At 40.4% G+C, this 24,454-nt stretch overlaps 1 protein-coding gene across 3 annotated transcripts in view; it reads left to right on the top strand.

The window, feature by feature from the left end:
* COL4A6 (collagen type IV alpha 6 chain) overlaps positions 1-24,454 on the top strand; it is a 337,569-nt gene that overhangs the window by 226,810 nt on the left and 86,305 nt on the right. For all 3 annotated transcript variants that reach the window (XM_077478926.1, XM_077478935.1, XM_077478944.1), the window contains 10 exons: positions 370-486; positions 8,178-8,246; positions 10,065-10,100; positions 10,274-10,336; positions 12,371-12,406; positions 13,462-13,503; positions 18,024-18,113; positions 21,961-22,014; positions 22,119-22,178; positions 23,185-23,229. In XM_077478926.1, the coding sequence (XP_077335052.1) occupies positions 370-486; positions 8,178-8,246; positions 10,065-10,100; positions 10,274-10,336; positions 12,371-12,406; positions 13,462-13,503; positions 18,024-18,113; positions 21,961-22,014; positions 22,119-22,178; positions 23,185-23,229 (612 nt within the window). The remainder of the gene's footprint in view (positions 1-369; positions 487-8,177; positions 8,247-10,064; positions 10,101-10,273; positions 10,337-12,370; positions 12,407-13,461; positions 13,504-18,023; positions 18,114-21,960; positions 22,015-22,118; positions 22,179-23,184; positions 23,230-24,454) is intronic.

Genomic DNA, 24,454 nt, shown 5'->3' with positions numbered 1-24,454 from the left:
ATTTTGGAAACCACTGCTTTAGTTCATAGTGAAATCAACTTGGAAATATTACTGAACTTTGTCCTGCTGCTAATATGTTTCAGAAGACTTGTATGAGACCCTTGTATGTAAGTGACTAAGTAATCATCACTGTCTCTTTAAAGAACCTTCCTCCCTGATAAAAAACAAAACATAATTTAGGCATACTAGATCTTCTGTCAGAACATTTTCTCAGTTGGTGTAGAAAGAGCATAAAATAAAAATGTTGTAAGCCACCTAAACATGTACACAGTTTAGAGGCTCCCAGTGTAGCAAATCACTGCAAATGCTGCTTATGCCCATTGAATAACATATATATGAGCTAATTCTCTTTTGTGCATTATATTTAAGGGGCATAGTGGACAGCCAGGTCATCGGGGTTTGCCTGGACTGGATGGTTGTAATGGCACCACTGGAGATGAAGGTTTACCGGGGTCTTATGGTTTTTCTGGCCCAGGTGGATCACCAGTAAGAATGTTTATTTTACATTAACTATTATCTGTCTTTTTATCTCTATCTATCTATCTATCTATCTATCTATCCAAAAATGTTAACTTGGTAAAAGACAGAAATAAAAGTATGACAGGGATTTTAGCCTTCCTCTACTCTACTAAAAACAGATTTTCTTTTCTGTCAGTGTTGCTGTTGAAGATTTTCCCTTACTTCCTGGCTGGTTAAACTGGTTGCACAAGCATAGGAAGTGAATGAAATTGTGTTCAGTTGTGGTGCAGGTAATAGTAAAAAACCCAATGGGGGTTCTAATCCTTCCCAATTTGATCCAGCATCTAGGGATGTATTATTTAAAAAAAATGGCAGGGCTGTTCATTCTGTCAAACTGCATATATATTTATTCTCAGTAAAGGAGCCATTTTCTCTCCAGGTCGATTGATATTTCTTCATACAGAATAGCGCAAATTGGGTAAACACCACAATATGGCTAGTAGATGAAGCAAATGATCATAGTGAATAAGTATTTATTTCCTGTGATCGTCAGCTCAATCTTGTGGCCATAATGAAGTATTTTTCTGATTTATATTATTCTGTATGAATGAATAACATTGAACCTGGAGAAAACATTTCTGAATTTGCCCCCATTCACACAGAACAAAGGTACATGCAGTGTCACTGGAGGAATAGCTCTTTTTTAGATACTAACAAAAAAGCAAGAAGGATAAAGCAGATTTGATACTGTTTGGCTTGGCTGCTCTTCTTGGGTAGTGCTTGGGTCATCTTTCCTTGTGCTCCCTATAGCTGTAGATAGAACCAAAGACTGAAACAGTAAAGTTCTGAAACCAAAATGCTAAACTTTTGTGATCAATCTCTCCCAAATTGCTTATTACCTTTTTGGATAACTGTGGTAAGGAATGGGTTAAAGCACACTTGTGCTGGAAGAAATGCAGACACTGGTGAGATAGCCTCCTTATGTAAAATGCAAATTTTGATACCAACTATTCTTTGACCTCAGTGCCTCCTGTGTCACAGACATATGTGTGCATCTCCAAAAAATTGGAATATTGTCAAAAAAGTTAATTTATTTCAGTAATTTAATTCAAAAAGTGAAAAGCATATATTATATAGATTCATTAAACACATTGTCAAACTTTCTTTTAATTCTGGTGAATTATGGCTTACAGCTAGTGAAAACCCCAAATTCAGTATCTCAGAAAATTAGAATATTGTGAAAAAGTTCAATACTTGTAGATTGTAGACTCATGGTGTCACACTCTAATCAGCTAATTAAAGAGGAAGTAAACCCTGATGAGTTTACTTCCTCTTTGATTCCCTGCAAAGGTAAAGCATAATGGACTACTATGCATCACATAGTAGTCCATCATGTGTCGAATTGTCTGGGGTACTTTGTCCAACATACAATCCGACTGATAAACCGGCGGACTTTCTACCGAACGGACTTGGCCACACACGGACACACAGAAAGTCCGGCGTTTGCTAGCGCGATGACGTACAGCACGTATGACGGGACTAGAAAAAGGAAGTTCAATAGCCAGTAGCCAATAGCTTCCTTTTTCGTACTTGCTTCTGAGCATGCGTCATTCTTAGTCCGCCGTACTAGCATACTGACAAACGTATTGTCCGCTGAAGCCCAAGTCCGACGGGAAGATTTGAGTGCAAAAATACTTTCTTAGCCTGCCAGACTTCATGCTGGAAAAGTCCGCTGAAGCCCACACACGATCGATTTGTCCGCTGAAATGCGTTTCGCCGGACTAAGTACGCCGGACAACCTGATCGTGTGTACGCGGCATTACCTGACACAGGAGCCAGCAATGTCACCGCTGTCCCCTTGTGTACGGAGCCTCGATCTTCTTGGTGGGTCTTGCTGCTCCGACGCTGTCATTCGATGGAGCCGCGATGACGTCACTCCCGTGCATGGGCACGGGAGACGCCACTTGCCGTTAACAGCGGCATGCTCAGTGCGTCTGCGCGCCGTAGACAGCGGTGCCTGTGTTTTGGCAAATATCTCCTAAACCGTGTAGGTTTAGGAGATATTTCTTGGACCTACAGGTAAGCCTTAATCTAGGCTTACCTGTAGGTCAAAGTGGTTTGTAAGGGTTTACAACCACTTTAGCTGACAACACCTGTAAAGCAGTGTACATTTTGTCACTGAAGAAAACTCTGATGAAAATCAATGCCGTTTTCGTTAACAAATGAAAACAAAACAAAAATGTGAGGCAGGGACGTTTACCCTTGGAACTCCATCTGCTTCCTCTGGATGGAGCCTGGCATTTGTAGATAGGAGGCTGTCCTAGCGGATGATTAGACCATCAATGGCTGTTATCTGCAGCCTGAAGGGGAATGTTCTATTAGGATGGCAGGGGGCTTGGCTGTTTAGTTAACCCTCTCACACACTGCCTCTGTAGATACATGCCTGCAGGGCTGATTGGATCTCTACTAGTCCAGTGAGGTGAAGGCTGTGTATCCCGGAAGATAGAGTGCTCTGATCACACTGATCCTATAAGGACTGTGGGCTCTACGCTGTCTGTGGACACACTCACACTTCATACTGATATATATTAGCAGGGTACTGAAATCATGGCTGGAAGCTTCTTGTATACAGCAGAATACTTTACTGTCATGGAGAAATATCAGAACATGTCGTTACCGGAAACAGGACAATACAAGTACACACTTAGATACAGAAGGTACATCCTGTGATTACATTAACACAGATAATGCACACTATAATACTGCAGTGCCACCTACTGCTATAGATAGGTATAATGCATATATGTAGTTCACATTATAAAGCAATTTTACATTACATGTTGTTGTTCTTCCAACAATATATAGAGGCCCCTGAAGGAGACCTGCTCCTTGTCCACTATGGGAGAGCAGCAGACTGTTTGATCTGTGCAGGATTAACCATTTGCTGCTGGAGATGTTCTTGCACCCATGCTTAAAAAAATCAATCTAGGCCTGAAGATTACATAAAGACATTATGGGGGTTATTTATGAAAGGCAAATCCACTTTGAACTGCAAGTGCACTTGGAAGTGCAGTCACTCTAAATCTAAGGGGTAGATCAGAAATGGGTGGAAGCTCTGCTGATTTTATCATCCAATCATGTGCAAGCTAAAATGCTGTTTTTTATTTTCCTTGCATGTCCCCTTCGGATCTACAGTGACTTTACTTCCAAGTGCACTTGCAATGCAAAGTGGATTTTCCTTTAGTAAATAACCCCCTATATATTGACTAAATCTGTCTCTGTAGTGTATGTTCAAACCTTAATACCATAAATAATAACATATTAGATGTTTCACTTTAGGAGTATAGAATGAGTTTGGAAATTGTAGAGAAAGGCTTAAATAATGCATTACAATTTAACTAAACCCATTCGATTTTAGAAGACTAAAATTATTTTAGTGGACTAAAATGTACTGAAGATTTTAGTGGACTAAAATGTACTGGAGATTTTAGTCAACTAAAATGTAATGGGGGTTTTACTTGACTAAATACGACTAAAACTAGAACAATTGCAGAAGACCAAAATGGGACTAAAACTACACACTATCAGATTTTCTGCAGATTTTTTCCTTCAGGTTTACCAAAACCATGTAGTGCAAGGGTCTGCCTGATTGCATACACATTGAAGCTCATATTATATGATTTTGGTAAATCCGGAGGAAAAACTCAGCAGAAAAACTGATATGTGTGTATGAGGCTTTAGACTAAAACTAAATTGAAATTTACTACCAAAATTAAAACAGCTGTAAAGGTTTCCTGAACCTTTAAATTGTATCTCAGTCTGGTTCAGTAGGTTACCCAATCATGGGGAAGACTGCTGACTTGTTGTCCAGAAAACAGTCATTGACACCCTCCACAAGGAGGGTAAGTCACAAAAGTTAATTGCTAAAAAAGCTGGCTGTGCACAGAGTGATGTATCCAGCATATTAATGGAAAGTTGAGTGGAAGGAAAAAAGTGTGGTAGAAAAAGGTGCACAAGCAACAGGGATAACCACATCTTTGAAGCAAAGGCCATTCAAGAATTTGGGGGAGATTCACAAGGAGTGGACTATGGCTGGTGTCAGTGTTTCAAGAGCCACCATACACTTAGACATATCCAGGACATGGGCTACAACTGTTGCATTCCTTGAAACAGAGACAATGTCAGAAGCGTCTTACCAGGGCTAAGGAGAAAAAGGACTGGACTGTTGCTCGGTGGTCCAAAGTCCTCTTTTTGGATGAAAGTTAATTTTGAATTTCATTTGGAAATCAAATCAAGGTCCCAGATTCTGGAAGAAGAGTGGAGAGGAAAGTTATAGGAGGTCCAGTGTGAAGTTTCCACAGTCAGTGATGATTTGGGGAGCTATTTCATCTGCTGCTGTTGGTCCACTGTGTTTTATCAAGTCCAAAGTCAGCTCAACCAGAGAATTCTAGAGCACTTCATGCTTCTCTTAGCTGACCAGCTTCATTTTCCAGCAGGACTTGGCACCTGCCCACACTGTCAAAAGTACCAATACCTGGTTTAATGATCATGGTATCAATGTACTTGATTGGCCAGCAAACTCACCTGACCAAAACCCCATACAGAATCTGTGGGGAATTGTCAAAAGAAAGATGAGAGACTCCAGACCCAACAATGCAGATGAGCTGTAAGCCGCTCTCAAAGCAACCTGGGCTTCCATAACACCTCAGCAGTGCTACAGGCTAATTGCCTAAATGCCAAAGGAGGTCCAACCAAGTATTGAGGGCATACTATACTATATATGGACATATTTTTCAGTAAGTCAACACTTCTATATTAAAAAATAATTTTTTTATTGGTCTTATGTAATATTCCAATTTTCTGAAATGCTGAATTTTGGGTTTCATTAGCTGTAAGCCATAATAATTACTGAAGTAAATTAAATTTTTGATGATATTCACATTTTTTGAGATGCACCTGTATAATAAGTATAAAAATTGACAGAATTTCTGATCCCTATACTGGTTTCTGGTTAGTGCCTCAGAAAGTATTGAGTGATTGATCAGCATTGCAGCTTGCATTTTCAGAAAGATAAGTCACCATTCTTCATATACATTAAAGTAGAATTACAATCAAATCCTACCTAAACCTGCTCCCACCCCATTCTAAGCCTATTCTAACTATAAAGGAAAGATGTCTAAACTTACCTATGCTGAGGGTGCACCGGTCCAGTCACATGATCTTTCCCTTTAGTGAAGAGGAGATTGCAACACTAAAGGCTACAGAGCCTGGGTGATGATGTCAGCAATTCACTTACTATGATGTTATTGTTTAATACTGTGTGAGCTCACTGTCAGAAACCATGAAATCAGGCCCGAGACAGAAGTACAGTTAAATCACACTAGTTTAATAATAAAAGTAAAATGAACAGACGTAGTCAAAACATAGCCAAAGTTCAGTAACTGGAACGGATAGTCAGCCAAGCCAGAAGTCAGGGATCAATGCAGTGGAACAGAAAGCAGGATCTGGAGCCATAAGGGATGTCAGAAAAGCCAGTCTTTAAACAGGAATGCAGGAGATAGTTTCTTGTGATGTGACCAAGGCGAAGGCAGAGCTCCTCTGGATTGGACTGCTTAAGTAGGCAGGACTGATGACCTAAAATCTGAAGTGCTGGCCGGACACATACGGACATACCCTTCTTTCTGGATGATTGAACAACAACACGAGGTGACGTCAGCACGTCACTCTGCGCTACACCCGATGATGTAATTATTTTATGAAACGCGTAGGGAAGAGCAGATTTTAGGTGTTCTACTTTTATATTACATTGTAAGGACTTGATTACCAACGGGGCGATCTGGAGGTTAGCGAGGTTAACTAACAAGCTCTGTGTGTTTTGGAAATTGCCAGTGCCTGATTCTATGCCTTCCCTGATCCTCTGTAATGGGGGATCATGGACATCTGGTAAGCAGTGATTTTATCACAGTCTGTTTGCTCACCAGCGATTGAAAACACACTCCATTTGCGGATGGACTTTATTTCTAAGGCTCACATGGGTATATGCTACAACTGTTAAGTTTGTTACACAGAGACTTTCTTTGATGCAGTTGGACTTTTTTATTATTATTATTTTTTATGCAACTATAATTGTGTTTTTCATTTTTATTTATTGATGTAATTTCAAGATAGCCATTATCATATATGGTTGTTTAATCACATTCAATTACATTTTTATTCATTTAAATTGTAACGCATACAGATATGTGATTGGTTTCACTGGTTTCACTGGGTATTATATGTATAAACACAATTTTTGGTTCACGTCTGTCAATATTATAGATTTAGCACAATTCTATATTTTTCTTATATCACTTTTAATTTATGCATCACAAATATCTTCAAGTTGTCTAAATAAGTAGAAATGTAAATTCTTAATGTCTTTATGCCTCTCCTCTACTAGCTCTAACTACCTCTATACTGAACCAACTTATCCTAGATGTGTGAAGGACATGCTGCAGATGGCTCTAATGCCGCGTACACGCGATCGGAATTTTCGTCGGAAAAAAGCTCGGATGGTTTTCCTGACGGAATTCCGACAGAATTCAGCTCAAGCTGTCTTGCCTACACACGGTCACATCAAATTCCGATCGTTTATAACGCGGTGACGTACAACACGTACAACGGGACTAGAAAAAGGAAGTTCAATAGCCAGTAGCCAATAACTTCTGTCTCGTAGTTGAATCTGAGCATGCGTGATTTTTGCCGTGTCGGAATTGCATACACACGATCGGAATTTCCAATAGAAAGTTTTTCCGACGAGAAAATTAAGAAGATGCTATCAATTTTTGGCTGGCTGAAATTCGGACAGCTAAATTCTGATGGAGCAAACACACGGTCGCGTTTTCTGATGAAAAGCTCTCATCTGTCTTTTTCTGGCTGGAATTCCGATCGTGTGTACACGGCATTAGGTTGCAGCCCTTGGCTACACTTGGATTGGCAAAAGCTCGTAGAAACGAGACAAAGCACAGAATCTAGAAATTAAATCAGGGGCATAAACAAGCAAGCCGTCAGGACTAGTGTCAAACAGAATTGTCAAACAGGCAGAGCATTAGGGTCGACAGCAAATAGGAATCATGGTCAGAGGCAAGCTGAGCCATCAACAGAAGTCAGAAGCAGGACCAAAAAATTAACAGTGAGCTCTCAGGAACTGGAGCTTAGGACCAGAGTCTCAGAAAGAGAGTTTTGCTCAAGCAGCTTTCTAAAGTTAATTACACAAAGTAATTAGCCACAGGAATAACTAGAAGTTTCCCAGCAAGTAGTAATATTAAAAAACATTGGATGGTGAAGGGGCGTGCATGTGAAACACTCAAGAACAGTTATAAACATATACCACTAGATCAGTGATGGTGAACTTTGGCACCCCAGATGTTTTGAAACTACATTTCCCATGATGCTCCTGTACTCTGCAGTGTAGTGGAGCATCATGGGAAACGTAGTTCCAAAACATCTGGGGTGCCAAGGTTCTCCATCACTGCACTAGATGGTGAATTTCTATAGAGCACTCAAGAATGTGTTAGTTTCAGATGAAGCTGTGGCAATATTTGAATGAAACACAACAGTGGAATCCTGTAACTTTTTCTTTTACTTTACTTTTAGTGACAAAATTCTACAAGTGTTTTTTAAATACCGTAAATAAGGGATGTTAATGCTTTCAAATGTGCTGCTCTTTTTTTCCATAGGGTTTTCCAGGTCCCAAAGGTCAGAAAGGTGAACCATCCTATACACGAGGCGGAATTAAAGGACCTCAGGTAAGGTCAACCCTGGATAGCTGCAAACTCTAGCATCTAGCTATTGACACATTAGCTATAGCCTTTATGTAGTTCATTAGTATATTCATGCATATTTATTTTTTGCCTCAGAAATATGAAATCCTGCATGCAAATATGTCATAATTATCCCTTTGCAGCCAGCAGGTGGAGTAGCTCCTTTGTTGAAAACAGCTTAAAGTGGTTGTAAACCCTTACAAACCACTGTGACCTACAGGTAAGCCTAGATTAAGGCTTACCTGTGGGTCCAAGAAATATCTCCTAAACCTATACGGTTTAGGAGATATTTACAAAAAGACAGGCACCGCGCACTGGGCAGGCCGCAGATTGCGGCGATATGGCGCTCATGTTGGCTCCTGTGCGCATGCGTGGGGGTGACATCATCGCGGGTCCGGCGAATCACAGCGCCGGAGCAGCGAGACCTGGAAGTCACTCCGGGATACATGGCAGCGGCAAAGATGAAGACGGAGGACCGCTTCGGGGGCTTCGTTCTCAGGTAAGTTATTCATAATGAGCTAGTATGCTATGCATTAGGGGTGCAATGGATCGTCACCGATCCGTGATCCGAACGGGTCACCCTGCTCGGATCGGCACATGCCGTGATCCGCAGAGTGCTCTGCGGTCTCAGCCTTAGGAGAGGCCGCGGCTCCGAAGCGACGGCCATCTTTCTACACCCAGACGTTTACAATGTGATCGCTCCAACGGAGCGATCACTTGTAAACAAACTGGCGTCATGACATGACACCGGTTTCTCTCTCCCCTCTCTGTACTAATCTGTACAGTGGAGGGGAGAGGTCGGATGGAAGCAGCCATCTCTCCATACCCAGCCATTACTCTGCCAGCCAATACTCTGCCAGCCAATACTCTACAATACAATACTCTGCCAGTCAATAATCTGCAATACAATACTCTGCAATACAATACTCTGCCAGCCAATACTCTGCCAGCCAATACTCTGCAATACAATACTCTGCCAGCCAATACTCTGCAATACAATACTCTGCCAGACAATATTCTGCAATACAATACTCTGCAATACTCAGCCATACTCAGCAAATATTACAGTGGGGGAGATGTATATTATAGTGGGGACTATATGATGGTGGAATTTTCACATGTTTTTGCAAATTCAATTATTATTTGCTGATCCGAAAAATGATCCGATCTGTGACTCTGATCCGAGGAACGATCCGATCTGTGAGTTTTTTGATCCGTTGCACCCCTACTATGCATACTAGCTCATTATGCCTTTGCCTTACAGGGTGTGTTGTTTTTTTTGTTTGTTTTTTGTCTTTACTTCCTCTTTAATAGTTGTAATTCAAATTACATATAGAGTTGAATGAGGACACATTTTCCTCACTTTCTGCTCTGTACATACAACTCAGAATGTGCTCCCTGTATGACCCTTTAGGTATTGTTGTTAGTGCTTCCTTGGGATGCATTTTTATTTTTTAATTAACACCCAACTGAGCAACTCTTGGAGCTCCCACCATCCAACATGCACTATCATACACCGATCCCAGATTGGTAGATTTGAAACTCCCCTAAAAAAGTAATAGTGCCATTCTTTGTCTTACATTGTCTTTGTGGCATATCAGAGTATACCCACATATAAATTGTTTATGAAGATTTCTCTGCTTCTGCTATTAACAAATCTATATACAGTATATAACACCAAAACTAGCTAGATGTGGAGTTTGATGGTATGCCAAGTAGCTCTTGGAAGCCAAGCCCTCAAAGATTCAGTACTGTGTGATGTCCTGTTTTTACAAACTTACTGTTATACTTTTATCATTTCAGGGAGATGATGGAGCAAACGGCGCTGACGGGCTTCCCGTATGTATATATTTTGTTTCGTTGATTCAGTACACTGAAATTATATTAACTTCTTAGTTTTATTTTGCTCTTTATGACTTAATTGAGCAATTAAAATCTCATGCAAATAGATTTTTTTAGTAACACTTGAAAATGGAGACATGATTTGTTCTGTGTTGGCTATTTTATTACAGGGACCACGTGGGCCACCTGGACCCGCTGGACTGACAGGCCCAGCTGGACCACCAGGCTTACCAGTAAGTAGTATTTTTATTTTTTTTTAAAACATTTTTGAAAGCAAAAGCCATTAGAAGATAGGTTACAGTATATAACAGTCAAGGACATGGAGTTGATATTATCTCTTGAGATGTGAGTTTAGCCTACCTTAAAGTGGTTGTAAACCTTTACAAACCACTTTGACCTACAGGTAAGCCTAGATTAAGGCTTACCTGTAGGTCCAAGAAATATCTCCTAAACCTATATGGTTTAGGAGATATTTGCCCGAAAACAGGCACCGCTGTCTACGGCGCATGCGCACTGAGCGCGGCATTCTCAGAGACGGAGCTGCCGCGCGTGTCGGCTCCCGTACGCATGCGCGGGAGTGACGTCATCGCGGCTTCGCCGAATGACAGCGGCGGAGCTGTGAGACCCCACCAAGAAGATGGATGCGGCGGACTACAGGGGACAGCGGCGACTTCGCTGGCTCCTGTGTCAGGTAAGTGACACATAATGGACTACTATGCAATGCATAGTAGTCCATTATGCTTTGCCTTTGCAGGGAATGAAAGAGGAAGTAAACTCATCAGGGTTTACTTCCTCTTTAAAGCAAACATGTGGGCATAAGGAACCTACTAAATAGTTGTCCCACCTTTGGTTTTGTCGCCAATAGGGAGGCGAGGGTAGTGGTGCTTGTGGTAACATCCTGTTTGGTGGATTAAGCTCATAAACCAATAAATCCCACTACATTATTTCAATGGTAAGAGGGAGTAGAACACAGGAAAAGGTGGTAGTTGTGATTTATTTGCAGAGGTGTACATCCTTATAAATCAGTTTTTAGCTTTCAGTAGCCAGGCCATTGCATATAGATTATGTTTGACTGCTATGAGCTACTACACTTTGAATATTGCTATATGATATATGTAAAAAAAAAAATGTTTCTTGTGTAAACATGAATCTGACTGACCAAATTACATTTAACATATTACCATGTGCAACTATTAGTTGCTTTGACATCACAAAAAATTGCGGCTAGCTATGGACTTGCCTATACAGACTATAAAAGGGGCTACTGGCAGTTGTTCAAAGCACAGCCACCTGGTCTGCTAGTTTACATTTTTGCCTGCCTTTATGTTTCTTCCTGTTGCATACATAGCAGACCATTCATTGAATTACACTGCCTTAAAGTGGTGTTGCCACCAAAAAAAAAAAAAATGGTATAAAATTCTTAAAAAAAATAAGAATAATTGGTAAAATTTTTTTTTTTTACTCACCTCTAAATACCTGTTGCTAGGGGGTCCCTCGTAGTCTGCCTTCTTCCTTGCCCGGGCTGGTGACATCACTTCCCCTCGCACCGCACAGTCACCTGGGACCTGTCATGTGTCCCAGGTGACTGTGCGGCGTATCACGGTGCCCTGCGCCGCTCGTGCATGCACAGTGGGTGCCCGGCTGGGAAGCCACAGCTGGGTGCCCACAGTACGAATGACGGCGCCGCGAGCGGAGAGGGGAACTAGGGGGGATTTCGTTCTGGAACAGGTAAGTGTCCGATTATTAAAAGTCAGCAGCTGCAGTATTTGTAGCTGCTGACTTTTAATTTTTTTTTTTTAGAGGGCACCCCACTTTAAGACCATTCTGAGTGTGATGTGGACCAGTGCAATACAGCTTTTGCGTCAAGTGCCCAAATAGAGGAGACTGTTTGGGCACTACTTGGAGACTCTCAAACGTTTAGAGTTAGGACCGCAGTACACAGAGGAGCCACTACAGCTTCCACATATATTTACAAATGTGTGCAACTAAAACCTGTTTTTAACATGAATTGTTAGACAGGGATAGTTTGTTTTCCGTTTGCAGGCTAGGTGGTGTGTTGGGAAAATTGTGGCTGTTTGTATTGCACAAATAGATGCAACCTAAAAGATTAAAATACTGAACATTTTTAATGAGTGTGAATATATTCTGCGGGTTAACTAAAAATGGGCCAAATGTGCCTGGAATAAATAGTAAATCTTGTCATACATGTTCTCATGTTCTTTCTGTATAACTAAAAGAATTTTATCTATTTATATCATTTTTTTCAGGGTCCAGATGGTCCACCTGGCTTTATGGGGCCAAAGGTAATCCTTTATTAATGTAATAAAAATCCTATTGTATCCTTTCATCTCAAACATGCTTATCATAACTGTTTAAAGGGTTATTTCACTTTTTCATTAAAAAAAAATTAAAAGGCGAACTAACACTCTAAAGCCTCCCCCCGCCCTATTTACCTCTGTGGGTGAGGAGCTATCAGTGCCCATGCAGGTCCGGGTGATTTGTCATCCCCGCCTATTTACGCCTTCCTTGTACAGGGCTTCCATGGCACATCAGAGCGATGCTCTGTGCCAAGGTGGACCGATCAGAATGCTCTGATCTGTCCTCAAAGCCCTGCTGAAGTTTGCTCAACTTTCGACCGTCAAGAATGCGGTGACGTACAACACTACGACGAGCTGAGAAAATGAAGTTCAATGCTTCCGAGCATGCGTCAAATTGTTTCCGAGCATGCGTAGGAATTTTGTGCGTCGGAATTGCTACAGACAATTGTAATTTTTCGATCTGAACTTTTTTTGACCGAAAAATTCAGAACATGCTCTCAATATTTTGCTGGCTGGAATTCTTCCAGCAAAAGTCCGATGGAGCATACACACGGTCGCATTTTCTGACCAAAAGCTCTCATTGGTCTTTTGCTGGGCAAATTTGCGCCAGCAAAATTTTGAGAGCAGGCTCTCAAATTTTTGGTCAGGAAAATTTTCGATCGTAAATTCCGATCATCTGTAGCAATTCCAATGCATAAAATTCCTACACATGCTGGGGAACAATTCAACGCATGCTCGGAAGCATTGAACTTAATTTTCTCGGTTCGTCGTAGTGTTGTACGTCACCGCGTTCTTGACGGTCGAAAGTTCAGCGAACTTTTGTGTGACCGTGTGTATGCAAGCCAAGCTTGAGCAGAATGTGTGTATACGTACGTAGTTTAGTTTTCATTTAAAGTGTAAGTTCACCTTTTCAGAAAAAATGTAAAAGGTGAACTTACACTTTAAATAACACTAGGGCATATTCATAATCCACACAATTACATATATTTGTTCAACAGTTTATTAATTAATTAATTCATTTTTGGTATTTTAATTTGTAGGGCAATATGGGAGTTGGCTATCAAGGAGAGAAAGGAGAGAAGGTATGTATTCTATTATTTTATCGTGAATAAAAAATGGGTTTATGGGATTTACATATTATTGCATTCTGTTTTTTTAATGTAGATTTTACGCAGCTCCCAACTTTGTTTAATATTTTAAAATTGCAGCTTTCAATAAAAGAGTACGTAATGTTCTTGCCATGAAAGTACTTGGTTGAGCACTTCTAGTTATGGGGTGTCAACTCTGTCCCTGTCTCTCAGCTGCGCTCCTGTGTTTTCCTTGCATCACACAGGCTTCTAGTGCAGACTACGCAACATGAACATTACACAGGTATGGTCCATTGCTGTCAACCCTAGGAAGCCCACCCTGAGAAATGTCATGCAGCCAAAAAATAAATTGTCCCCCAGCATATGCAGAATACACTATGTTATCAAAAGCATTGGGACGCCTGCCTTTACATGCATATGCACTTTAATGGCATACAGTCTTAGTCCATAGGGTTCAATATTAAGTTGGCCCACCCTTTGCAGCTATAACAGCTTCAACTCATCTGGGAAGGCTGTCCACAAGGTTTAGGAGTGTGTCTATAGGAATGTTTGACCATTCTTTCAGAAATCCATTTGTGAGGTTATGCACTGATGTAAATGAGAAGGTTTGGCTCCCAGTCTCCACTCTAATTTATCCCAAAGATGTTGTATCGGGTTGAGGTCAGGACTGTGCAGGCCACCCCAAACTTGCTCATCCATGTCTTTATCTTTTCTCATTCAGTCATGTTGGAACAGAAAGGGTACATCCCCAAACTGTTCCTACAAAGTTCGGAGCATAAAATTGTCCAAAATGTCTGGTATGCTGACACATTAAGAGTTTCCTTCACTGGAAGTAAGGGGCCAAACCCAAACTCTGAAGAACAACCCCACACCATAATCCTCCATCCACCAAATGATTTGGCCAGTGCACAAAGCAAGGTTCATAAAGACATGGATGAGTGTGTTTGGGGTGGAGGAACTTGACTGACCTCAACTCAATAGAACACCTTTGGGATGGTTTAGAGCAGAGACACTGAGCTAGGCCTTCTAGTCCACATCAGTGCCTGACCTGACAAATGCGCTTCTGGAAGAATGGTCAAACATTCCCAAAGACACGCTCCGAAACCTCGTGGACAGCCTTCCTAGAAGAGTTGAAGCTGTTATTGCTGCAAAGGGTGGGAAAACTCATTATTGAACTCTACAGACTAAGACTGGGATTCTATTAAAGTTCATGTTCGTGTAAAGGCAGGCATCCCAATACTTTTGGTAATATAGTGTATAATGCCACTTTTGTTTTGGGGGAACTAATACAAAGGATTAAAAGAAGAGAAGTGCTGGTTAGCACTATCCATGGGATGTGGAATTGCTTAGTGGGATTTTTGGAAAATCTCGCTGAAGATAAACTTACATTTTCTTCATTCAGATACTTTTTATTATACAAGGTTTCTAAAAGTTGCAAAAAAGGTAAGCCTAAACTGCAGGCTTATTAAAAAAAACATATAAAATAATAAAAATGGCAGAAGTTCAAAGCACAGCCATGTTACAGAGCAATACAACTGAGGAGGAGTGCTCAGTACATAATACTGTCAGAAACCATGAAACAGACTGAGACAGAAGTACAATCAAATCACACTTGTTTATTAATAAAAATAAAAAGGTAAATAGAAAAAAGCGTAGTCAAGCATAGCCAGAGTCCAGTAGCCAGATCGGGTAGTCAGCCAGTCCAAAGTTCATAAACCAGATCGGGTAATCAGCCAGGCCAGAAGTCAGGGATCCAAGGAGAGCGACTGTAAGCAGGATAAGAAGCCAGGAGGGATGTCAGCAAGTCAGTCTTGAACAAACAGCAGGAGATGGTTCCTTGTGATGTGACCAACGCGAAGGCAAAGGAAAAAGTGAACTGGAAGGCTTTAAATAGGCAGGTCAGACGAGCATCATCGGGAACAGCTGGTAACTGTGGAAAGAGAAGAGAGCTGGCAATTAGCCGACAGCTGAGCGGCCAGCCCAGACAAATACAAACTTACACTTTAAACTGTGGTCCCTGGACAGCTGGTACTCTGATCCTCTTCTCACTGGCAATGGGTTGGTGTGTACAATGCAGGACCAGCAGTGGTAGCTTTTCATAAATTGTAGGTGATGGCAATGGTAAGAGTAGTGACGACACAACTGATCAGAGAAGAGCAACAAGAGGGGTATTTGTCACAACTAGAACTGGCAGGAGGATGACTGGATGGACCATGCATTCAGGTAAGTATGCCTCTCTACCATATCATCCCCTGGATAAAATGAGCATTATATTCTGTATATGCTGGGGTGACACATTACGTTTTGGAGCCAGCCCAGAGTTAATTTGAAACTAACCTCAAAAAAGAGAATAAGATTTCCATGTCGAATGTACTTTCATGCAGTAAAACAGGTACTTGTGAGGACCTTCAGTATATATTGTGAGTATAAGTTTTCCTTTGTTTATCCTACACCAAATATTATTGCAAAGATGGACATGAAATCATTCCTGGTAGAGGTATACATTGCCTAAAGTTCCCAAAGATCCCAACTGCCAGCCCTGTGCTTGTGGGGGTCTTAAAAGATGAAACAGTCCTATCTATTGGTGCTTCTTTTGAGTCCAAAAATACTGTTTGATGATATTCCAAATGGCATAGTCCCACTGGCAAGACATTCATTCACAGGCATGCCGTTTACAGCTCAATTTAGCCAGAAGAGTTTTCACTCTAGTATTCCAGGGAAGTTGATTCCATAAGAATGAATGAATGAATGAAATACTTGTATAGCGCACAATGCGAACTGAATTGCCTCTAGAAAAGTAAATTGTTTCGCCGTTTAACACTTGCTTTATGGGAAAACTCTGTTTTCTTTTATTAGGTAATGAAAGTCAGCTGTCTCTATAGATGGTTATTGAGTTTGTACAGAAATATCTGCTGCTATTTGATTTAAGACATTCTTTTACAAGTTTTACATTGAGCAGGAATGAGTTTATTACCCCAGCAGAGCAAAATGTAAATTTCTGTTTGAGTGACACACGTCGGTAAACTCTTCTCTACCCATGGGTCATCCATAAATGATGTCAAGCCCACTGACACTGTGTGACAAGGTGTGTGTTTTTGGAAGGGGGAGGTCATCACACATTTTTAAATCAACATTTGTGATTTTGTGCTGCTGAACCTCAGTAAGTCTCAATCCGAATCTCATCAGGTTGTACTGCGCATAGCCTGTAGTGAGCCCAGCCATTGAGGACACATGAGGTAGATTTACTAAAAGATTTTGTGCACAAAAAAAAAATCACTTTTCAGAGAATACTCGTGTGCAAGGAAATAAAAAAAATATGATTTTTGCTTGTACATGATTGGATGATGGAATGTGGCGTACACACTTTACTACACTAGTTCCCCCGTTGGTAGAGGCCACATGGCCTATCCCAAGGCATAGATTATGTGAAAGAAGTTACAGCAGGCCTGCTTTAGAAGAATACCTAATTCCTATGCCTAATGCCGCATACACACAATCAGATTGTCCGGCGTACTTAGTCCGCCGAAACGCATTTCAGCGGACAATTCGATCGTGTGTGGGCTTCAGCGGACTTTTCCAGCGTGAAGTCCGGCGGACTAAGAAAGTATTTTTGCACTCCAATCTTCCCGTCGGACTTGGGTTTCAGCGGACAATACGTTCGTCAGTATGCTAGTACGGCGGACTAAGAATGACGCATGCTCAGGAGCAAGTACGAAAAAGGAAGCTATTGGCTACTGGCTATTGAACTTCCTTTTTCTAGTCCCGTCGTACGTGCTGTACGTCATCGCGCAAGCGAACTTCGGACTTTCTGTGTGTCCGTGTGTGGCCAAGTCCGTTCGGTAGAAAGTCCGCCAGACTATCCGCCGGATTGTATATCGGACTAAGTACGCCAGACAATTCGATCGTGTGTACGCGGCATAACTGTTTAACATTCCTGTGTGATAGTTTAAGATTAGGTCTGTAGATTCTTTTGAGGGCATATGACTTTAGACTCAATTCACAAAGCTAACTCTCCAGGATAACAAACCTTATTTAGGGAAAAATTCTGACTTATTTTCAAGTCCAAATAGCTTTTAAAATTACAGTCATATGTCTGAAATTAAATATCCTTATCCTTGTGTTACAGCTTTCTAAATTGAGCCTGTTGTGTTAATGCTGCCAGCCATTGGATGGAGCTTATTCAACTGGGACACCCAAAAAATTATGATAGCAGAACAGCACCACTCACCCCACCCCTTTCATTTTAATTTATTTGCAGTCATAACTTTGAGTGCTTAATTAGTAAAGAAGTAAAGAGTCCTTGTTTAGCTTATAGCAACCAATCAGACCAGTAAAATTAGACAAGTTGCCATGACTTGCACAATGATATTTTCCCTTATTAAATAGGCCTATATAAGTGAAAGAGAAGGAAAAATATTTTGGGAAGCCAATGATAGATTCACTTTAAGGACTGTATTATTGTGTATTAATATTGGATTACCGTAAGTCTAAAGTATACTCTGTGTTTCTTACAGGGAGACACCGGTGGTCAGGGTGACCCAGGACCTCCAGCATCCAGTGGAATGGAATTCTCAACATTCCTCAAAGGAATCCCAGGAGAACCGGTACATGATCGTCCTGTGTATCAGATCTAAGTGTGACTTATTTACTGGGTGGAAATATTACATATAAGTACATCAACATTAGAACAACATTAGAACAATATTTTAAATGCTGATGTAGGACTAAATCTTTAAGGCCCCTTTCACACTGATGCGCTTTTGCTGCACTAAAACGCAAAGAAAAAACGAGAGGATGGAAACACAGGCTCATCCAATTTAGTCCAGATTGGATGGGTTTTTACAAGGCTTAACAGAACTGCCTACCCAATTCAGCAATCTGTTAATACCGTCAACCAGTAGCTATTAACAAATTCAGTCAATGCCTCCGGGGTGGTAATCCTCTGAATAAGCAGGCATATAAGAAAACATATAAGAAAACAAGGGAAGATTCACAAAAAGTATTCTTCAAGGAAGATAAGGAAGATCAAGGAAGATAAACTGGATTAAACGAAATTTCTTTAATAAATATCCGCAATTATAAATCTAGAAAATATTACTATCTACACCCACCTCCACCACATAAAAATTAAAATTAAGACAGAGGTCTTAATGAGACACAGGTGGCCACCACAACCAATCATACGTAACTCTCATTCATCCCATACATTTGAATCTACTCAGAGAGATCTCTCAAAGTTCATACTTTTGATCTGAAAAAATGCTGATTCAGGAAAAGAAAAATAAGTTTTTAATGAAAAAAAAAAAAATATATATATATAGAGAGAGAGAGAGCGAGTTCAATAGAGAGTTAATTTGCTCAGTTTAAATAAAGTGCATGTGCCTTATGTAGCACTGACTCCCGAAGGAGCTGGTGGTTTTATTGGGCTTACCGTTACCTTCTTGACCTCATGTGCGTCTAGGGCAGTGATGGCAAACCTTGGCACCCCAGATGTTTTGGAACTACATTTCCCATGATGCTCCACTACACTGCAGAGTGCATGAGCATCATGGGAAATGTAGTTCCAAAACGTCTGGGGTGCCAAGGTTCGCCATCACTGGTCTAGGGGTTTCCGGTGGTTGAAGGCCCAAAGTAATGTAGAAACTGACACACTGAATCTTCTTTTGGGTTATTTATTTGAAAGATAACACAGTCTCTCAATTTAAGGTAGAGGGTTAGGAGGAAAGTTCAGGTACTTTTGGACTGCAGGAATGGAAAGTCTCTTATAGAATAAATCCAGAGAACAACCATTTCACAGCTGGACTCCCACAACCCCCGGATAAACCTCCTCTCACTGGGTCTGTAGGGTGTTAAGTAAAGCAAAGTCTCTGCCACAGACTTGGATATAGAATACTTTGAGAAAAAGTCTCTGCCACTGACTTGGATGTAACTGAGGGACATAGACAAATTTAAAGAGCTATCATACGGTACCAGTATCTCTTGCCGGTCCGGCGATACCGTATGAGTGTAAATCCATGTAGTGTCCTTCAACTGAGCCTCCAGGCTCCTTCAGAGAAACCAGCCTTGTGCATGGCCTTCTCTCGAAGGATCCTCCCCTGGATGCTTCTCCAGTTGCTGGGCCTCTCCATAGATGAGACGGCACCGGACCACCCTTGAATCATTAGGCCCCGATATTCATTCAGGCCTGTCCCTGCAGTTGCTTCGCCTTGGACTATCCAGCCCCTAAGCTTGGAATTGCATGGATCCGCACTACAGGCCAGGAGGGCCATGAGGGCTGGTCAGGAGGACCAGGACCAAACAGAAGGAATAATCTTTTGGACCGGAACCCCCGAAACACGTAATGTCAGTACCTTAAATACCATCTCCCAGAATGCACAGCAGGAGAACACTCCCACTGGGCTGGTTCCGAGAAAAGAATGGCATTCAATACACCCAGCTAAACTGCGTTCTCATACTTGCCGGCGGTGACAGTGACACCTGCGGACAAGGAGAACTGGTACTGAAACCATAATTGGGCAAAATTAGCCCTAAAACCCAACTGTGGTTTCAGGTATATTCATTTTCAAAAACAATATAGCGCATGCAAGTCAGGAGTCGGCGCTACACTTATATACTATTTACCATTCTTCACATAAAAATTAGGACAACAAGATGATAAAAATCATTTCATAGAGTGCATGAGTGTATTAGATAACTATAGGAAGGATGAATCTTAAATCATGGACTTATAGATGTAACGGTGACAATGATTAAGGAAACAAACGGTTTAAATTCTGAATAGACATCCCCATCATTTGTAAGGGCAGATACAGCTCACCGTTTGACGTCTAATTCCATGTCGTCGCTCCTGTTTAATTTAAGTCCATCTATATGACCCACTTGCATAGAGCCACGTCATATATAGATCCAGCCAAGTCCTTGCTTCGCAGAGCATACATTGTATTCCTCTAGTTTAGTTGCCGCATAGCAAAGTTTTCAGAAAGGCATCAAGTTATACAAATGACGAAGCACTGTCTGTCCCGATTTCCCAACAGGTACTTGGGGCATAAATTTGCAGAGGCTGGGATGGAAGGAGTTAGCCCGTTGTATAAGTGGAAACACCTGTGCTCACTCCACACAGAGCGTGATGATTTCATGCTTACATGTTTTGCTTGTAACCAAGCTTCCTCAGAGCACTAAAACCCAATTGTAAAGCACACCAAAAAGCCCCAAAACTTTGCCAACTACTTCTGCCCCCTCCACACCCCAGAGCTCCAGTGAGTGCTGGAGGGGCAGAGGAGAGAGCCAGTGATTGACAGTCACCATCTCACTACAGAAAATCAAGGATAATGAGATTGCGCTATGGTTTATTTTAAAAGGTTATTAATTGTTAAGCTGCCTCTACCGTAATAGTTTAACCGTAAGGTGAACTATACTATGTGCAAAAAAAAGAGAGGAAGGTAGACTTGGCGCTGTACCTTTAAATTAGAAAATATATAATAACATTCCTATTTTGACATGACTCAATTTACTAATGTTTAAATGACCGTAAATAAATTTATAAAGATGTGACAAAAAAAAAAAATATGTATATATATATATATATATATATATATAAATGAATATTTTATATATTACTAACTACCCATGACTAAAATGAATATATTCTCATGTTACTATCAATAAGCAATTAGTGTACATATACTTCTATAAAAATTCATATATAATTGAATAAGTGTACATAATCCAAAAAATGTATTAATAATCCGGTGTAAATATGTAGATAAATAAATATGCAAATATATAAATATGTCTAAAAGTGACCATTGATAAAAGTCCTGCACACACAGGACTTTTATCAATTGTCACTTTTATACATATTTATATATTTGCATATTTATTTATCTATGTATTTGCACCAGATTATTAATTATTAATCCATTTTTTGGATTATGTACACTTATTCAATTATATATGAATTTTTGTAGAAGTATATGTACACTAATTGCTTATTGATAGTAACACAAGAATATATTAATTTTAGTCATGGGTAGTTAGTAATATATAAAATATTCATTTATATATATATATATATATATATATATATATTTATATATATATATATATATATATATATATATATATATATATATATATATATTTTTTTTTTTTTTTTTTTTTTTTCACATCTTTATAAATTTACTTACGGTCATTTAAACATTAGTAAATTGAGTCAAGTCAAAATAGGAATATTATTATATATTTTCTGATTTAAAGGTACAGCGCCAAGTCTACCTTCCTCTCTTTTTTTGCACCATCCCACTGCAGCCTGAAGACTGAGAGGGGACTGTTGCATCCACCTAGGTGAGTAAAATGTTTTTTTTTTTTAACTGACATCCATACTTCGCTTTTTACAGATGCATTGGTTTATTTCATGCAATAATAACCATTAATTCAAATATGTCTACATAGGGAGACAGAGGTGACTTTGGATATTCTGGCACACCTGGACTGCCTGGGCCAGCTGTAAGTTGTTGCTAAAATTATTGGTTATTAGCAATTGATAGGTGGTACTGGTATTATGGTTCATTTTGCTGTACTGCTTATAAATATCTATTTTATTTTTATAGGGATTTAATGGTCAAGGAGAGAAAGGGGAGAAAGGCATTCCTGGTCTTCCGGGTGGAAGGGTGAGTTCATTGATAGAGTTTCCAAACTGGAGGCAATAAACTAAGGCAAAGCTAAAGAGCAGACAGGGGGTACCACAGATCCTGAGCTAATGAAGTCAGGAACCCTACCATAGCTAAAAGCCACTTTTACCAACACTGTATCTGCATATCTTTTATAGAATAAGACAACATATTTTTTACTTTCACATCCTTTTACAGTCTCCAGCAATACCAGCTGTTTGAGCCTTAATTATGAATGTGTTTTTTTTCCAGCTACTATAAAAATAAATGACACTTATGTGGAATTTTTAAGGAAATATTTCATATTCTATGTATATTTCGTTTACTTTATGTCAACATTATTGTCATTTATTGTTATTCACTTAAATGTGAATTACGGTGGTTTATATAATGAATTCATCTCAAGTCTGTTCTGCTTCTTGAAAGTTTTTCTTCACAGTGGTTTACTGTTATGCTTTGAATAGACTTGTAAAGCAGAGGATCTGTTTTGACCTACACAGCTAAATAGCTAAATGAATTTCAGAAGGGACAACCCCCTCTTTCTCTCTGCTAGCAGATTTGGACCTGTCTGATTTTTTATTTAACCTCCCTGGTGGTATGATTATGTCAGATTTTTGATGCTCAAAGCGGTACAATGTTTTGCATGGAAATTTGGCGTTTTATATCGTAGACCTGTAATTCTTAGGAATAATACACTTAAATCTGTCCAAACAAGAGTCCGGTGTTTGGCTGGTCCATTCTAGCAGTCTTATTTTCTTTCTTTTCTTACTCTCTTTCTTTCTTTGAAAATGTCATGTCAATAGCACCTTTAGAAATATATTTACCTAGAAAAATGGTGGCGTGTTCGATACTTATTTTACCAGCTGAATATAATTTGTATGGCCAAATCTTTTAAAACATTTCTGACTTTGTAAAAATTCATTGTAATATTAAACATTAATAATATAGTATACAATATGTACTCATCTCACTCTTTGGATAGTAATGCTGTGAATGTTTCTTTTAGGGCTTTCCTGGATCAGATGGATTTAATGGATACCCTGGTGAAAAGGTATTGTTAGGAAAATCATTGTGGTAAGGTACAATGAGTTTATAAAAAGCAAAAGAAATGCAGTCAATTCTCAGTGAGCAGCGATCTGTGTTTAACATTCACCAGGTGTTACGTATCCACTGGAGGTGCCCCCATCGAATTGATCTATAGGCATACTGGATTGTGTGTGCTACTGTTTCTGATCTTTGTGCGTGGGGGTGGAATGTCTTAAAATCTTAACCCTTTGGAGGTACCATCTCTGGAAGAATATATGTGTAGCGATACCCCCGAAGGAGCAGCTTAAGTTTGTTCAGTCCAGTGCTCTGCCTCTCAACCCCAAAGAAATGTCTCAGACCCCCTGGCACACCTTAGGCCCCTTTCACACATGCGGACATTATGTCCGTATTTCATCCATCCGTTTGCGGATGAAATACGGGCATACATGCATTCCTATGGGATAGCGGGTGTCTGCGGATGAACATCTGCAGACAACCGCTATTGTCCGCCTCCGCTATGGTCCGATTCTGCAGAAAAATCCTATTTTTCTATCCGTCTGCAGAGCGGATCAGATGAACACGGACAGACGGTCCGTGTTCATCCGATCCCCCATAGAGGAGAGCCGAAAGCCGACAGGGCGGTCCCAGCACAGTGTGCGGAGACCGCCCTGTCCGCCGCCGGCTCAGCGGGGACAACGGAGCGATCCCCGCTGAGCGAGCGGATCATCATGGGGCGGATCATTAGTGATCCGCCCCCTGTGAAAGGGGCCTAACAAACAGTGTACTGTGCAAACACAGTAAGACAGATGCATACCGTATGTAGTGAACAGGAAGTTTGTTTACTGGGAGACTTTCCACAATCAAACAAACAGTGATCTGGTAACTCAAGTCAAGAATGGCAAACTGTGGTCTTTAACAGTGTTAATCAAACCCAAAATGCAGACTTCAAAATAACACAGTCAAACAACTTAAATAGGTCTAGAGTGGCCTATGCACTCAGGCATAAAGGGGAACTGATCTAACATAACAACGGTCAGTCTGTTTCCCTCAAATCCTGAAATCACAGACCCAGGCAATTAAATGTGTGGCAATAGGCCACAAATGCAATTGATCACTTTAACATTTAACGTGAGAGTTCCCCTTTAAAGGTAGACACTAGGATCACTAAATTACTGATACTGAAAGAGTAAGAAAAAGGGTCCTCACAATGGAGATATCCAGGATATTCAGCCAGTCTGGCGTTGGTGCAC

The sequence above is a fragment of the Lithobates pipiens genome, unplaced genomic scaffold, assembly GCF_037356315.1.
Source record: "Lithobates pipiens isolate NorthernLeopardFrog02 unplaced genomic scaffold, aLitPip1_a1.2 Scaffold_1, whole genome shotgun sequence".
NCBI lineage: Eukaryota > Metazoa > Chordata > Amphibia > Anura > Ranidae > Lithobates > Lithobates pipiens.
This window is presented reverse-complemented; position numbering and strand designations above follow the sequence as displayed.